Source organism: Sceloporus occidentalis, unplaced genomic scaffold (genome assembly GCF_023333645.1).
Source record: "Sceloporus occidentalis isolate IW3139 unplaced genomic scaffold, rSceOcc1.0.p SCAF_79, whole genome shotgun sequence".
NCBI classification, from domain to species: Eukaryota; Metazoa; Chordata; class Lepidosauria; order Squamata; family Phrynosomatidae; genus Sceloporus; species Sceloporus occidentalis.
This window is the reverse complement of record NW_028317059.1, coordinates 1666225-1684691: the sequence shown is the minus strand read 5'-3', so window position 1 is coordinate 1684691 and position 18467 is coordinate 1666225. Positions and strand designations below refer to the sequence as shown.

Here is an 18467-nt window from a genome sequence, read left to right as displayed (position 1 = left end):
ATGCTGAGGCTTGTTGAGTCTGAGAGGTAATCTTGCAACTTCTCTGAGCACTGCACGGTCTGACCATGCTGTAATGTCCACTCCTGGGAAGACTGGCAACCGTCTTGAATGTTTTCCACTTTTAAATAATCATTTTCACTGTAGAATGATGGACTTTGAATTGTTTGGAAATGGCCTTATAACCCTTCCCAGATTGATGGGCAGCAACAATTACTTCTCTAAGATCATTGCTGATGTCTTTCCTCCTTGGCATTGTGTTAACATACACCTGAATGCACCAGACCAGCAAACTGCCAAAACTTAAGCTTTTATAGAGGTGGAAACACTTGCTGATGATCAATTAAGCAAGGACATTTGATTAGCAGCACCTGTCTGCTACTTACCATCTACATTCATATGGAAGCAGTAAAGGTGAACTTAGTTTTTCATACATGGCTTCTCCATTTTGGCTTTATTTTAGTTGAATAAATCATGAAATAATGTATTATGTCACGTGGTGTTGTTCATCCGAAGTTGTATTTGCCTAATTTTAGACCTGCTAAGGAACAGATGATTTGTATTATGTCCTGATATGTAAAACCATAGAATTCAAAGAGGGCGTGCTTTCTTTTTTTCACACGACTGTAAATATAGCATTGGTAATAATCCCAGATGGAAGCTACTCTGCTGAGTGCAGATCACGTAGCAATCAGTAGTGGCCTCCCTGAGCGCCTTCTTTTAATTCTGATGTGCACTTTTCACTTAAATTCCAAGTTTTCATAAACCCTGTATGTATTTATATCCTCTGAGCCTGATTCATTTTATTTCCTAACATTCAACGTAAATGCATAAAAGCAATCACAATGTCACAATGGATTAAGGATTAGTTCCCATTACAATTAAATGTATGCAAGGGGTCCAAATTAGAGCAGCAGATCCTCAGCCCATCTCTGTGGCTTCATATATCTTTAAACAGATGGAAATAAATTGAACACATAACATCCATCCAGGTCATATTAGGAACAGATCTAACATTACTGAAACACAATGGGGTTTACTACTCATGTTTGTCACACAGATGGTACAACCAAAATGTCAATACGTCAATAAAAATACATCATAAAAATGGGTCGATAAAAAGCCAGCTATTTTACTTTTTTATATTCTACATTAAACCTAATTTCATATTTTTTTATCTGTATGGTTTCAGAATTTTATGATTATATAAAATATATAGAAACATAGACAGAAGATAACAACTCTACTGCCCATCTAGTCTGCTCGTTATTCCTGCTGTAAAGACCTCAAATCAGTTATTGCCCATGTCTTTTTTTCAGGATCGCCATATGGCAATCCAATGCATGTTTAAAATCCCCCACTGCATTAACTACTTTTGCTAGGAGGCTGTTCTACTTATCCCCCCCAAGCAAAGTAAACTTCCTTAGATTACATGTAAGCCTCTGACCCTCTGATTTTAGACTGACTTCTTATTCTCACATTTCTCCTCCTTTCAATTGGACTTCCCTCCTGTACCTTGTTAAATCATGGTGGTGGTAACCATGTTTTTTTTTATTCATAGCTAACCTGTGACTAGGTTTAATATGTCTGTAAGTGTGGATAGGGTAATACATGAGAGGAAGGGTATTAACCCTTAAAGGCAATGTCCTCATACCAACAAATCTGCTTGTCTTGATTTTTTCAAACATGTTTAATAATGGGATATATTCTTGATATGGCTTTTTATTATACCTAGGAACATAAGGCAAGATGATCACTATCCAAACAGACATTACACTCTGATGATATTGTGTACAAGCATGTTATTTTTGGCCTTTGACCTGGCATTTTTCAAAGTGTTTCTCACCTTCCATTTGGCTTTGGCGAAGTTCTTCTCAATCTGAGCACAGACTCCATCTTTTATATTCTTATCAGACGCAGCATTCCCAGAAATCCTGAAACATACAGATCGACAGGGGCACAATTAGAAAAGGTGGGAATGCTCCTGTTGCCAGGAACTATACGTGATTATAGAGTCCACATTAGTAAAGCAATTACAGGAGGCTCTCAGGATCTTCTGGTCTAATTGTTTGGTAGTAGTCATGAATGCTCCCGGTAAAGTACACAGCAAAGGTGTAGCAGAGCAGCCTAGGGCTGTTTTCAGCATTATATTAACATTCTTATAGCTGCTAGACTATTTATCAGTTTTCAAGCTTTAGTTTTCCCCAGAAAGAAGGTGGATCGTATGAGATTAATTCACAGGTTCTCATGCAGGAGGGGTGAAAAGCTGTGCTTCCCACAGCACATACCATTTTTATGTTAATTTGCTGCATCAGTGATTTATGTCATTGGGTATCACCCATTCTACATGCAAGACCACTAAAGTAAGTGGCACGGTTGGTACACAATTACTGTGTTCCTTAGGACCCATGCCAAGTGACCTTATATATGGAAACACAGCAATCTAAACATTTGCTTATATGTTAATAATTATTTTTATGAAATTCTTTCTAAGAAAGTTGTGTTTTGGAAATAAAAGGTTAATGATGTCATCTGCAAGGCCCCTCAAAAAGAGAAGTTATTTAGAGGCAGCCAGAGAAATGAGGGCCACATTGAACTGGTCACCATTCATGGCTGATGGCTTCTGCAGCTGTCACCCTCTGGTCCTGCTCCACCTCCATCAGGCGGGTCACCAGGTCTTTGGCTGGGGAAAAAAATGACCAAAAGTATTGGTTATTCCTCAAGACATGTGAGAAATACGGGATATATATGTATAAAACATGTTATCCTGTCTGCATGGAAGGACATGTAACACTCATCAAAGACTGTACACATTCAAGGAGCAAGGTGGTAAATATATTGGTCCTGTTCCTGTATAAATCATACTGGCTCTAGAATTCTACCTGTGCACCCATCACATTCCCAGTGCTACAAAGCCATTTTTACAGTCCTGCACATTAGTCTCACCAGCAGGGGAAATATCATCCCAGTACGGTGAATCAAACTCATAATCTCCATGCAGAATCTTTCGAAACAAGTTCTTGTCATGATTCTCGTAGTCCTCCTCCTCCATCTCATCATAAAATGGTGGGTTCCCAGAGAGACTGCGGAGGAAACATTGCATATATCATTGATATATCACGTGGATACTACTATATGTCATTGGGAGATATTTTCATGCCTAGGTATACATGACAATAAGATATCAAAGTAGAGGTACATTTGAAATGAATGTAACTGTCTACAAATTAAAGGAAAGGCCCAGCACACATAAAAATTATTGTATTTGGGGTTGTGCAAGGCTATGGTATGTAAAGCTCTGTGGTAATATAATTAGGATGATTTGTATTCTAAGGCCGTATGTAATCAGAAATTTCACACAGTAGAGTTAACCTTCTGTACATTACATCTAAGCCTCTGACCCTATAGTTTTAGATTATGTCCTTTGTACCTTACTGTGAGGGCAGCGTTCTTGTTACATATTTCTTACTTTCAGCTAAGTTTTTATAAGTTCTGCTCTCATTGAAAGAGATTTGGCAACAATCTGTGTTATTAAACATCAAGGGCAGCAAATGTACTGTGAAATCTGTGCCATCGGACACATGTATCTGTTTTCCTTTATTTGGTGTCCGAGGTGACAGAAGTATTATTGTTCTCTGGTCCAGTTTCTTTTATCTGTATGTTTTAATATAGAGCACTGATGCAGAACTATTATTGTTCGTGTTAAACAGTGTGCTGATGTCCTTGACACAGATGCAGTTGTCTCTTAGTACAACGCATCCCACCAGAGCATTATTTTCTGCCGTAGTGACACGTATGTCAGCGTGTTCTTTATCTTGTCACTCACAGTATATACATGATGACTCCAATAGCCCAGCAATCCACAGGACGCCCATATCTCTGCCGCGCAACCACCTCAGGGGCTGGGAAACAAACCACATATTAAAAAAATCAGGAGCTAGTAATTTATACACTTTATAAGAAAGAACGTTGTGTACTGGCATACATGTATGTGTAAATACTTGCATACTGAGGAGAAATTAAAGGAGAAAGGATTTGTCTTCACTCTGAAGAGATGATTAAACTTTTCATTTAAAGGGAATGCGTCATCTTGAAATCATTTACGGTATCCAAATTATGACAGCCACCCATTGCCATGTGCTGCTCGTTTTGCAATCCTTTGGATGCCAGGCATTGTGAATTTGTTAAAGTGATTCTTTAGCCGTTCTATACATGAATGGATATGACAACAACATGGCCTCTTTAAATTTCCATGTGCTCCCCATTGCATATGCATGGATCAGGAAATATTGTATGTAATTGTATAGAAGTTGTGTGTTTGCATAGATCGAGTGTCAAGTTTGTGCCTCCGTAGTCATCTCTAGTGTTGAATCAGGTCACTGTACAGTCCTCATACTCTTTATTCATTTAAATCAGAATGGTTTGCCATACATATTATCATCCATTCCCTTTGACATTTATATCAGTACTTTACCAAGAGCTTCTCTTTAAAGTCTTACCCAAATACTCTGGGGTTCCGCATGGCTCCTTGATGAGGCTAGTCTCCACTTTGGCCAGATGGAAATCGCTGATTACTATTTTGGAATTCTTCATACGGTTAAAATACAGCAAGTTCTCCAGCTGGGGGTGTGCAAAGAGATGGTATATACAGTTATACAAGTACACAGCTCACATATGATATAGTTACCCCCAATCAGTTCCAGAGCTGGTTTAACGAACACCGCGAGTGGGGGTATATTCGGACCCTGTACGCATGTGCAGACATTATTCCCATCGCTTTTAATCAGAGACCTTATAAGCAGTGAGTATTTGCTCTGATTTATTGTTAGGGGTCATTCCTCCCCTAATAATCTCTCACCTTAAGATTTCTGTGGACGATGCAGAGTGAGTGGAGATAGGCCACAGCCTCCAGTACTTGGCGGATGACATTACTTGTATCCTTCTCCGAATAATACCCCTGATCCAGGATCCAGTCAAAAACCTCACGGCCTGAAGCCCTGAAAGTAGAGTAGAGTTATGTATATTATGAACCTTTTCTTTATTTGAACTTTAAAAAAACCATAAAATAATCCTTTTTTACACCCTTTTAAGTTCAGTGCAAACTTGTATCCAAAATATTCAGGAGCGCAGCATGGTGGAAACATATGAGAAGGTATAACCCCCATCACCACCACCGTCTTTTGCAGAAGTACGTGTATCTTATTATTCTCAATTTTTGTTTTCATTCTTTTGTCATAGGAAATTTGGGTTAGCCAGTTAAGATATTTGGTTTACGTTTTCCTTTGAAAAGTTCTTAGAATGACCTTGTTCCCAAATATCTCCCTCAGCATGTCTGAGAAACACACTGAGAGGAACACGGAGAATATAATAAAGGTGCTGCCGATTTGTTTTCAACTTCTTTCAGCAGGATAAAATACCGTGTGTGCTGAGCTAGGAGAATGTGACTGGGAATAAGGCACCTAGAAATACATCACTCAATTATTTGCTGGGAAAAAAGAATAAAGCTTCAGGGGCAAGAAAAAACCCCACACATAATCTCTTCTGAAGGATTCCACCATCTGGGAGTTCAAAAGAATGTAATCAGAATGACAACAAGATGTTGACAAATCTAATCTTACAGGATTGGTTTACAGTAGAGATTTACATCTCCAGCTCTCGTGTATCCCACTTGATGTAAGTTTTAAGGCTCGTTTCTCGAAACCACAAACGGATACACAGAATAAAATTCTCATGTTGAAGTCTGTGACCTGACAATGGCAATATTCTCATACCCAACTTGTGTCTATTCACTAGGATGTTGAGTGGTCAGTTGAGTAAAGGATTAACTCGACTAACCAGATTCTTGCATGCTAATACTAATCTGTTTTTGTGAGCGCTTGTGACTTACGACTTTCATGGGAGGAAATGCAAATTGAGCATTAAATCGCATGTCCTTATGCAAATTATGACCGGCAATGAAATAAACATTTACAAATCAAAGTAGAAAAAAAAACAGATGAAAAAGTAAGCAAAAACAGATGCAATAAAATGTAAAATAATCTACCATCACCTAATTGAGAAAAAAACCCTGGTGTACGGGTATTTCATCGTTAAATGACTTGAATTCAAGTTATCGGTGGATGCAATACACCTTCCTAACACTGGAGGCCATTGGCATTTTCTGTAGCCTTTAAACCGCCTATGCATGGGATGAGGGTTATATACCCCAAGCCAGGTTTATATTACTACTCATACTCCACCACGTACCAGATTGGGAGAGGGGTGAGATTACTGACTACCTTCCCTCTGGTTAATAGGAGTCCTGGGTTTTTCATTGTAGCAGAGGGCACACAATCCTTACAATCTTATGACAACCCCCACGGCTCCTGTAAATAGTGTTTTCTGAATTTGCTAAGTAGACATTTCTCCAGCTACTATGAGCTTAATATTGCAAGCTTTCATTTTTAGCCAATTAAAAAAGCTAATTATTAGACCTGCCTTGTGGAAAACTGTGTGGCATCCCCTTGCACCTTAAACATAAAATATTATTCACCTTTATGTAAAGGAGGGGGCTACAGGTCTCCCAGCTTAAATGCTCAGAAAACAATAAACGTACTGAACACTTTTTTCCAACCAGGGAAGCAGTACCCTTAGATTACGCTTGAGAAGCCTTGCACCCTAACTGGATTTTTAAAGCTTGAGGCTTAGTGAATAAACCCCTTAAGCTCGGATAATGGAGCTGCTCTTATGTCCACTTCTATTTGTTTCACAGATTGAACAAAACACAGGCCTGGTTAATAGAATGCCATGGTTGGTAACTGCGGTATATATTTTGTATTGTATAAACAGTCATACAGCTCAGCATCGCAGCTGTATTGAAATTGAACATGTTAGTAATTTCACTTCATTGCTCTGTACCTCCCATACCCATCTCAGTTACTGCAAAACTGGAAATGATTTAGATATAGATAGTTGGGCATTTTTTATCAATTCTAAATCACGGGCGCACTAATAGCTGCAAAGAAGTATTTTGGAAGCTAGCTTGCTTGCAGAGAAAGTTAATGATTTAAGAGTGCTTTTCAGTGGGCCATTCTGATCAGACTCCTGTAACAGCCCCATTTACGTTAAAGAGGTCTCTGTAGTATCTCTTCCCCACGTATCGGAAAATGATGTAATGTCCCAGCAATAAGCATATATAACGCATGGCATGGGAGTGTATTACATTGAGAATAAACATGCACCCCAAAAACCCATCGCTGTTTTATAATCCATGCATCATGCGCAGATAGTTTTTTGTTTGTTTTGAAAATGAGGATCAAGGGTTCTGATTATCATGTCTGTATGGCCTAAAAAATTTTTACAGGGTGCATCATTTGGGTGGATAGTCATTTGGTCAAAGGGAATATGAAATATATATATAATGCTTTTGTGTTAAAGGTACCTTGAGAAAATGAAACCCTTAAAACTTCAAATCTTTTTTTCCTTGAATACTATTCTAAAAAATAATCAATTTCCCTTTTAATGCCAGACGGGACTGCATAGCTTTTCAATATGCACGGTGTTGCTCACCACTCCAGGATTTGGTACAAAACATTTAAAATCCTTCATATATTTGAAGGTTCTTACTCAGCAGCCCTTTGTAGTCGTGGTTATTTATCGAGTGCTTTCTTATTTGCACATTTTTGAGTTATACAGTCTTTTAAACACTTTGCAGCAGGGAATATAAACCTGGTTACTGTAGGAGTGTATTCTTTCATATTAGTTATTCGGATGCGCATGTTTCTGTCCTCTCTATATAAAAGCATCACATCAAGTAGCAAAAACTGCTTCAAATGTGCTTTTAGTCACCCAGCAGGGAGCTTATCAGGATTGTTACAGCTCACTATTATTTCACATGAGAAGATAAAACTATGGATTTTATTGAGAAGATTAAAGTAAGAAACTTAATGGTAGGAATTCAGCAATCAAGTGCATGAAACGGAGTGTCGTGTAAGCTGGAACTCACATGAAATGAAAATGATACCATTCTATGTGAAGGGAAGCTACAGGATGAGTATAATTTGGCCCTAGTAATAAATGTTAAATATACAGGTTACATGGGCATTGGTAATTATTTCCTTTAGATGGCTGGATCTGTGAATATGGAATATTAGCTTTGCAATGTGAACACTTTTTGAAGGGATTTAAATGAACTACAATTTGGTTTAAAAGGTGAGGTTGAAATGGGGGGCACTGGGAAAGAAATTGCCCATTTTCTGTGCTTCTGTCCCTGCATGTTACTGTTCCGTATGAGTAAAGGCACATAATAAAGCAAACATCTCAGCAACAACACAAATAAAATGTTTGTTTCAGATCTGGCGTTTCCTAAAGCCCAGATGATTGAAGATGTGCCGCAGTTTAGGCAGCTGGATCACAACATTTATCGGGCTTTAGTATCACTGGCTATCTGATTTTCAGCATGTATTGACACAGAGCCTTTCACGTAATCTCTTGTCTTTCATAACCCTCTCGCTGAGCGAATGTCTGAACAGCGCAGGGTGTTAAAGAGCTGCTTGCTATCAAAGCACATAACCGCAGCGTCCCCGAAGACACCTCACAGCTGCCTACGGAAAGCAACCCCAGGCATGTTTCCATGAATATGGACTTTACAATTCCCATTTCACCAATTTCCAAATATTTTCACATTCGCTCAAATATTTGACTGATTTGTCTGTTTGCATAGAGTCTCATGCAGTTCAATACTCGATTCCCCGCTCCCTGTAGCCTTCCGCCGGGGACCTTTACATAAGTTATGGTGGGTAAAAGGTGATGGAAACCCTTCCACTTAAATTTGGGGACCTTGTAACCCTTTGACAACCAGGAGGGTTCTTTTTTGATAAAGACATATATGTAAAGAAAAGCATGTATGCAAAGAAAGAGTCCTGTAAAAAAAAATAAGACGTGTCTGTCCCTTTAAAGATTTAGTAATTTGACTTAATTCACTTTGCTGGTATTTGTTTTGGAGCGTGATTAAATCACTAGCAATGTATAGCGCTGGTCTATTAAAACATACAGGTGTATGAAACCTATGTTTTCACGTGAAAAAAAACTACTTCCATTAAAATAAATGATGACAGCCAGCTCTGCGAAAGGCTCCCTTTCATAAGCAATTACAGGCGCTAAAAACACCAAACACTCATAATAAGCTTTCATCACCTCGAATCCAGTAATTCCGAAATTAAAGTGAAGAAAGGCTCTGGGGGGAAACTCTCCTGTGCTATCCTGTAAAGATCTATGCAGATCGGGAAGGTTTATTTTTAACATTTTACATGAGAATTTTGCGAATGCATACTTCATAATCCCAATGGGTAGAATCACGTTTGTTAGATCCCCCCATATGTTATCCTACGTCTCTGAAAATCTAGCCCCCCGCAGTCTGTTTTACTGTCATCTGTCCGGTTTATGAAGAGTGTTCCACAGAAACGTAGGAGTTGCTGGGTTATTAGACGTAACCCCGCCACAATAATATCTATCCTTGGTAATCTGGTTGTTGTTTTAGAAATCTTTTTCCATTGATTTTGGGTTTCCCATGTGACTACGAAGTACAAAAATGGATTGGTTATGGTTTCCAAGTAAATAAATTATGTCGTTTTCAAAATGTAGCACTTTTATCATAAGTGAATTTGTCACAGTTGGTTAATAAAAATATCTGTAAAACCAGATACCATATGCTAGAAAGAGCAATCGCGGGACAATGAGCTAAATGTGGAGCAGTTGGTAAGGATATTCCTCTGGGTGCCATGGTTACTGCTCATTATTTAATAACTGCGCCAGAACAGCTGTAACGTCCATATGCATTTTATGAATAATGAACATTTCTCAACAATGCAGGGCTTAGTTCTAGGTTGCTATTTATTGTCATTTATAAAGATGTCACATGTGTGTGATATGGAGAGTAATATGAAACTATAAGATAAATTGGAAATATAATTCTTGACCCATAACAATATCTTTAATCAAGTCGTTGGAAAACATTTAATGCATTGTATGTACAGCTATTTATGGAGTGATTTTGTGGCTTTGCATTCATGACTCGGCGCATCGCAGCTTTCTTTTTTAATGCTTTTGTGTCTGGAACATTTCTATAAATCACAAGAATTAAGGTAAAGCTTCTTTATGCACCACATTGTCAGGACACGTCGTCTACAAATCCAAAAGACAAGGAAACTATGGGTAGTTCCAAAAACAAGCCAAGAGTCAGAGGCACAACAAAACCAGAAAAGTCCCGGGAATGAGCCAAAGTCCAGAAAATCAACGATCCAAAGCACCCAAATTCCATATCCTAAAAGCACCAGGATGACTGAGCACCATGTCGTTTCAGCTTAAGGTCTTTAATCTGTTAGGCTGCCAGTAAGTGTATCAAACTCCAGGCCTCATGGGCCATAATTTAGGCAGGACTTTTAGGATATGCCAGCATGAACGCTGGTAGCCCAATAAAAATGGTTGAAACCGATTAAGTTGCTTGTGTTTAGAGAAAGGAGTTACCAACATCATAGGCTCTTTTAAGCCGTTAAGGTTTGCTGTTTGACATATGAAGCTTCTGTCCTTCAAGGACAACTTCTACTGCAGTCTTCTCAGATGTTCAGTGCTTATTTCACCACAAAATGTTGTCATAAAAAATAAGTAGCCATATTTCCATGATACTTCCAAGACCATCTTATAGTAAGTCATAGGCAGAGATGTGACTGGTTACTGATACAGAGGCTACAAAAGACTAGTTTTTAGTAACACTTGCAAAGTTGGTTATTGAAGTATTTTTGGGCCAGATTTTAATAGGTTTTATTAATGTAATCAAATGCTCATTTAAATAAATAAAATCTGACAAAAATCCTCTGTTTAAATCATATTATGAGTTCTGAATGTAGTTTTCGGTGGTACAAACGCAGAATTATTCCAGGTATAAAACTTTCTGGTGTATAGGCAAAGGTCGGGGCGCATAGATATGTGGGAAAAAATAAAACAAATATAGTGTAATAAGTTCGTACGAAAAAAATAAAAATAGAGATATTTGTTGCACTCACAAGTGTATTAGAAAATGAAAACTCGTCAAAAATCCATACTCTCTTTCGTCTTTGGAGCTTCTGTGTAGAAGATAGAAAACGAAATAGTGCAATAAAAATAGATATTGTTTAATGAATATAGATTAAAAACTTACAAACAAGTAGGCATAACGACTGGGTTATGCGTAAGAGCAGTGTCCTTTACAAAGGTAAGTAGATGATCATCAAGTCCATGTAAAGTCCAGGTTTCAATAGTTATAAAGTTTTCCAAAATATCTCGATATTTTGGAAAAATATATAGAGATATTTTGGAAAACTTTATAACTATTGAAACCTGGACTTTACATGGACTTGATGATCATCTACTTACCTTTGTAAAGGACACTGCTCTTACGCATAACCCAGTCGTTATGCCTACTTGTTTGTAAGTTTTTAACCCCTTAACGACAATTGCCGGTCCTGGCACGACACGGAAAAGCATGTGCTTTACGACAATTGACGTGCCAGGACCGGCACGTCTTTAAACGGGTGCAGAAAGCGATCTGTTTTCGCTTTCTGCACCCAAAAAACGTTGCTGAATGCCTCGACCTCGAGGCATTCAGCAACGCCGCTATCGGAACGAAGGGGCCATCTCTGGCCCCTCCACGGGGCGTCAACATCCGCCATACTTTGTATGGCGGCGGACGCCCGTATTAAAAGCGTTTAGGAGGCGATCGACGATCGCCTCCTAAACTTAAATGGTGTCGCTGGAATGCCTCGATCAGGAGGCATCCAGCGACACCAAACACTTACCTTTCGATGGGCTGTGACCGCTCCGGAGAGCGGTCACAGCCGCAGCTGCCGATGATCTTCGCCATCAAGCAAGATGGCCGCTGCCCTGTAACAGGAACAAACAAATTTTAAAAGTTCGCTAGACAGTCCAGACCATCTAGAGAACTTTGGCTCCACTTGCAGGTTGAATACAGGTACTGCATTCACCATGCAAGTCAATGGAAGCCAGCTTTCTAATCACAGTGTGATTAGTAAAAATAAATTAAAAAATAAAATAAAATTTATAATAATTAGAAAAAAAATAGTAAAAAACTAGTAAAATGTAAAAATCATTTCCCACTGATGTCACTATCAGGGGAACCTCCAAGTTGAAAAAAAATGTTAAAATTTTTTTTTTAAAAAGAAAAAAAAAAATATATATATATAAAAAATATATTTTTGTGAGCAAGTCCTAAAATTAGCATATTAGCTTAAAACAATTCTCGCATGGAAAGAGTTAAAATACTGGCATATTAAATGCCCGTGGGGTGTCTACTTTTAAAAAAGGTATGATTTGATGGGGTAAATTGAATTGGCCGGGTTCAACAACGTCCCAATTAACACCGGGGGAAGGATGGCCACACACCTAATTTCCAATTAGAAAAATGCACACGTACCAAATGTGGCCTTTTAGTTCCCACAAAAATGACACACCCATGCATGTGGGATATCACTGCACTCAGGAGATGTTGCTGAACACATTATGGGGTGTCGTGTGACAGCGGCATATACCAGGAGCTGTAAATTCATACATAAAGTAGGTGTGTGTGGGAAAAATACACACACAAAAATACTACTGCAAACTTTGAAAACATGCTGGTGGTAAAATGTGTGCATGCAAAGAGTTAAAATACCAGCATTTAAAATACCCTGTGGTGTCTAGTTTTGAAAAATATATGGTTTTGTTGGGCACACTGAAATGGCCCGGCTCAAAGATGTACCAAATAGGGCATGGGCAGTGGATCCCCAAATGCCAAAGTTCAACATTGAAAAATGCGCATGCCCCAAATGTGGCCCTTTTGCCCCCAAACGGCCAGGCAAAATCCTTCATGTGAGGTATCGCTGTACTCAGGAGATGTTGCTGAACACATATTGGGGTGTTTTGTGATAGTGACATATACCAGAACCTGTTTATTCATACCTGAAGTAAAATGTGTGTGGAAAACCAAATGCAAAAAAATGACTACCACAAAGTTTGACAAAGACTGGTGGTAGATATGGTGCATGGAAAGAGTTAAAATACTAGCATTTGAAATACCCTCTCCGGAGCGGTCACAGCCCATCGAAAGGTAAGTGTTTGGTGTCGCTGGATGCCTCCTGATCGAGGCATTCCAGCGACACCATTTAAGTTTAGGAGGCGATCGTCGATCGCCTCCTAAACGCTTTTAATACGGGCGTCCGCCGCCATACAAAGTATGGCGGATGTTGACGCCCCGTGGAGGGGCCAGAGATGGCGAAAACAGATCGCTTTCTGCACCCGTTTAAAGACGTGCCGGTCCTGGCACGTCAATTGTCGTAAAGCACATGCTTTTCCGTGTCGTGCCAGGACCGGCAATTGTCGTTAAGGGGTTAAACAATATCTATTTTTATTGCACTATTTCGTTTTCTATCTTCTACACAGAAGCTCCAAAGACGAAAGAGAGTATGGATTTTTGACGAGTTTTCATTTTCTAATACACTTGTGAGTGCAACAAATATCTCTATTTTTATTTTTTTTCGTACGAACTTATTACACTATATTTGTTTTATTTTTTCCCACATATCTATGCGCCCCGACCTTTGCCTATACACCATTTGTTATAACACTTATGAGGAGTGTTGATCTGCGGGAGCAGCAAGATTTGTAGGGTACTGTAATTCAATTTATTTTATATTCATTTTTTAAGACCTACCCACTCGTGAAGGTGTTTCTTTTTCCGTTCTATATAAAACTTTCTGGCTATGTCCTTTTTATACTTGCTTTGAAAATGCAGGTCCTTTTTCAATCTCTGTTCTTAAATATTAAATAAAAGATGGTTATACAAAGCATGTTTGAAATTACTTGCTCTCTTAACTTCAATAAAACCAGAAAGCTTTCTTTAAAGAGAAGCAGGAAATTCAGTTCTTGCACAGCATTAAATTAGAAGTACCCCACAGAGCGTTCCTGCTCAGTATCTTTGCACAACTTTTATATTCTGCATTGTTGTACCCCGACTTCACCACCGGGTGGCGCCACTACATAAGAACTATCATACGAAATATAAGGGTCCTCTGATCACTATTCAGTCTCATAGTACCCAACAACTAGGGGTTTATCCAAATTAATCCAGAGTCCAGTGACCTACATTATAGTGCTATGGAATATGTTGGCGCTCTGTAATTCAAAGGAATGATAATAACAAACCTCTGGATTGAGTCAGTACTGCTTAAAACTGTTTCAGAGTAGAAGTGGCAAATGAATGGAAATTGAGTTGTGAAAAAGAAAATGTGCCTGTAATGGAAATTAAAGTGCTTTAAAATTCATATATTAACTTAATGTGCACTGGCCTTGTGAATACACACATTGATCAGTTTTCAGTGGAAAAGACCATGGGGAATAAAAATCCCCCTTTTCTTAGTTGTTTTATTTCCTCTTGGGTCCTCACATCTTTACTATGCGCTAATCTGATTCCTGACCATCCAGAACCTTAGTGACAGGGGCACTTTGCCACTTCCGTCGCTCGCCCTCTGCTCCCAAGTTAAAAGCCTTGTTCCAGCACACACTCTCCTCAATATTGCATTTCACATTAAATCATTTTTACTCATACCAGCTGACAGGTCAAACACGCTTTACTTAGAAATGACTCTTTTTATCTCGGACCTTATATGCCGTAACTGGATTTCCCATTATCTCAGTGCTGACTTTGTGGCAGACAGCCATTGCAAAAGAGCTTCACTGTCTAGATAAAGAAATCCTATATAAATCCTCCACCAAAAGCTGCTCTTAATATATTGACAGCAGATTTCATGGTGGCCGGAAATTCCAAAACATTCAAAGTATTTTACAGAATCGGCCCCGATCAAAGGCAAGCCTTGCTTTAACCGGAGGAGATGTCTTAGACCAGGTGTGTCCAACATGCGGCCCGCGGAACCTCAAGGTGCGGCCTGCGTGAGATCGGCAGCCAGGATCACAAGAGCCCTGCTGCTTACTTGTGGGAGGGTCTATTCTCTGCTCCAGTCCTGCCTCCTCTGTGGGGAGAACGAGGGAGGCCACGCCCCCTGCTGAAGTCTGTGAGCGGCATCGAGAGCTGTAGTGCAGGTAAGGGGGTGGGGGAGGGTGTTTGAATGAGTATGTCTGATTGAGGGAATTAATCTGTGAATGAATGAATTTGCGTGATAGCATGGATGTGTAAGTGCTGGAACCTAGGCATGATGGTACTGTGATTGCTGTTAGCAATCACACTCCTATCATGCCAAGTCAGCCAGTACATGCTGAAACCTGGCTAGCTGCCCCCCTTGTGTATTGGGGTCTGCACTTACAGCCACCCTGTACCAGCATGTATTGGCTGACTTGGAATGATAGGAGTGTGATTGCTAACAGCAATCTGCTAACAGCAATCACAGTCCCATCATGCCTAGGTTCCGGCATTTACTGATTGCCTGGGTATAAAAAGAGTGTGTTTGCTGTTAGCATTCACACTCCTATCATGCCAAATCAGCCAGTACATGCTGAAACCTGTTATTACGACTAAAGAGCCTTTCAGATTACTATAAATCTAAACAAATCCCCAGAGGATTTCGAATAAGTAATATACCCACTATTGGGAGAATGAAAGCCCAAGTATGTAAAGATTGGACTGCAGTACTTAACAAGTGTTCCCTGGAAACATCCGTTATCTTCTCTTCGCTTCATAGCGATTGACCACGTCCCCGAGTCCCGAAGAGGGGGTGACCGAGGTAAAACCTTATTACAGCGAGAGACATTTTGGATTGTACAATCGAAAACTATGGCCCCAGCAGGGCTGAATGAAAAATTGACATTTTCCTCATTTATTTGATATGTGATTGTTAAATACATGTAAAGTGAAACTACAGTTCAGTCACGTGTGTGAAGTGAATAACTACTTGAATACTTTGAGAAGTGGTATTGATAGCGAGAATGCTAAAATATCAGATTGGCTTAAGGCTATGGTAAATAGGAGGGTCCCAGATAAGACTACTGCCCCTTTAAAGGGGTGAGTGATTTACTGTTTACATCCCTTTCTGATCCACAAAGAGTATATGCTTGGTGGATATAATCACTGCAACTATACACTATGCCAGTGAGTGCATAATTTTAATTGGGGATGGTTATTGGGTATATTATAATTAAAACGTGAATGTCTATAGACATAAGTTAGTAGACTTTATCAGGTATAAATTTATGTTTGCACATTTTTTTTCACAGCATTATAAATTATAGATTTAGAATTCATAGAGCCACTTTTTATGTTATCATTATTATTTGTTCTTACACCATTTATACCTACCTGTTACTACCATGATTTGATATTATACAGGTTATATCTACCCCTATGTGGAGTAGCTACGTATTTTATTATATTCAATATTGTCAATTAATTTTATGTTTTGCCCAGAGGTTAAAACATCACAGTACCTAATATATATATATATATATATATATGAGCCTAGTTTTTTGATAAGGCATCATATCACTAGACACTAATAATACACGGGCATCTCACTTAGATCTCCCTATTGGCACAGATTTATATTAGACTAATTATCTAGTTAATCCTAGTAAAGGTTGCCATGACGTCACGCGCATTGTGAACACTTCAGGTGCGGTAAGTTCTGTTCCTAATTATTGTAATTACACATAGTATACATGTTAGACACGCTATGTCTCTGTTATGTCCTGATGAAAGTCTGAAAATAAAAGACTGAAACGTTGACTTGTAACACAAAGCTTTGAGAGATTTATTGAAACCAAGTCCCAGGAGTGCCGGTAACTATTTTTGGAATCTATATGGATTAGTGCTTCAGTTACCAGGCACCGGGCAGAGTAATTAAGGTTGGTGTGCAATTGTGTACTTTGGATTATATATATATATATATATATATATATATATATATTATATATATAATAGATATATATTATAATTAGAATTCCACCGCGCATAATTTAAACGATGATAAAGCTTCCAGCCTACATGTCAATAGAAGCAAATTTGGCTCTCATGCAGCACCGAACTAAATCGCACCGATGACACCATGGATTCTTCAGGTTCCAGCTCTTTAGTCCCAATAAGAGAGGATTCTTTAAAATACTTCAGTTATGGTCGCAAACCCAAGCCAAAAAAAGTATTTTTTTGTGGACGATTTTGTCTTACATTAAATGTATAAATGTTTGTAGGGGAGGATGTGATGTTGTGGTTTTTGTTATTTGACATCCATAATATTATGTGTTCATATGTATTGTGGCTAACAGTTTCTGGGTCCTACCACCCTGGGAGTTATGGGAGTTATATTCCATAATTATCTAGAAAGACATAGGTTGCCCCATTTCTTCTTTATACACTTTATATCAAAACATTACACACAGAATAGATTTAAAGGTATTTATTAACTTAACTAAACTTAACTAAACCTAACTTAACAATAACGCTTCTCACCACCCAGAACAAAGAAGAAGTTCAGATATTGCATGGGATGGGGAAGTCAAGGTCCTTATTTTGCCCTGCGATGAGTGGCACGGGCCTTTCCAACTTGGCGTCCAATGCGAGGAGCCCTCACAAATCCTGGAGGACGGAGGGTATCCTTGGACGCTGTGGGGTAACTGAAAGGGTTTTTCAAGACTTCGCCGGGGGGGCGAAGATTTGGACGTTGGAGTCCGCAGGGAGCCGGGATGTTGAGGTTGGTCATTTCCCGGAGTCCATTCTGGTTCTGCAGCTGGCTGGCTCTGAGCTCGTTTTGAATGGTGTGGAACTCCATCAAGGTGGCATTGAGCTCCTCTTGTAGCCTCTGAAATTCAGCCTCTACGTTCTGAGCTCTGTTATTAGAAGCCTCCAGTTCCCTTTTCAGGTAGTCATTCAAAACTGCAGATTCTGTGTGCGCCTCCTTCAAACGGTGATATTCTTTTGTAGCAGACACACAGTATTCAGCCAATTGCGCCAAAGCTTCCGGTGATGACCCTATCTGTCTCATTACTGCCTCCACGTCGTGTCTCTGAGACTGCAGGACCTTTTCCACCTTCTCCTTATCTTTTAACTTCCTTTTCAGTGTCTCAGTTTCCTCCACGGCAGCCTTTGTTTGGACCTGATGTTGATCTAAAACCCTCAGCTGTTGTTCTTGTCTTGAATACAATGTTTCCATCTCCCTAATACGTCTCTCCAAGTCCTCGATCTCAGCATTTGCCATAGCGAGCAGTTGCTGCTCTGAACACGCCATGTCCTCCCATTGCTTCTCCTGCTGTTCTTTAAAGGGAAGAAGGCCATTTAATCTTTCTTCTTCCCTCTTAAGCCATTCGGCATCAAGAGTGTGTCCATCATGTTCTCCAAAATCAAAGAACAGTTTAATCACTCTGTCGCCCACGTCCGCTCGACACTGCGGGCATGTTAGTCTCGGAGCCGAGACCAACCAGTCCAGTATGCAGTTCAGATGGAAAATATGACCGCATGCGAT

General features: G+C 39.3%; 1 protein-coding gene across 1 annotated transcript in view; it reads right to left on the bottom strand.

The window, feature by feature from the left end:
- Positions 1-18467, bottom strand: part of LOC149285381 (caM kinase-like vesicle-associated protein) — a 56058-nt gene that overhangs the window by 4222 nt on the left and 33369 nt on the right. Inside the window, exons 4-9 of the mRNA XM_089495421.1 lie at positions 4856-4994; positions 4497-4617; positions 3824-3899; positions 2944-3080; positions 2602-2680; positions 1844-1931 (exon numbers count right to left, since the gene is read on the bottom strand). Of these exons, the coding sequence (XP_089351547.1) occupies positions 1844-1931; positions 2602-2680; positions 2944-3080; positions 3824-3899; positions 4497-4617; positions 4856-4994 (640 nt within the window). The remainder of the gene's footprint in view (positions 1-1843; positions 1932-2601; positions 2681-2943; positions 3081-3823; positions 3900-4496; positions 4618-4855; positions 4995-18467) is intronic.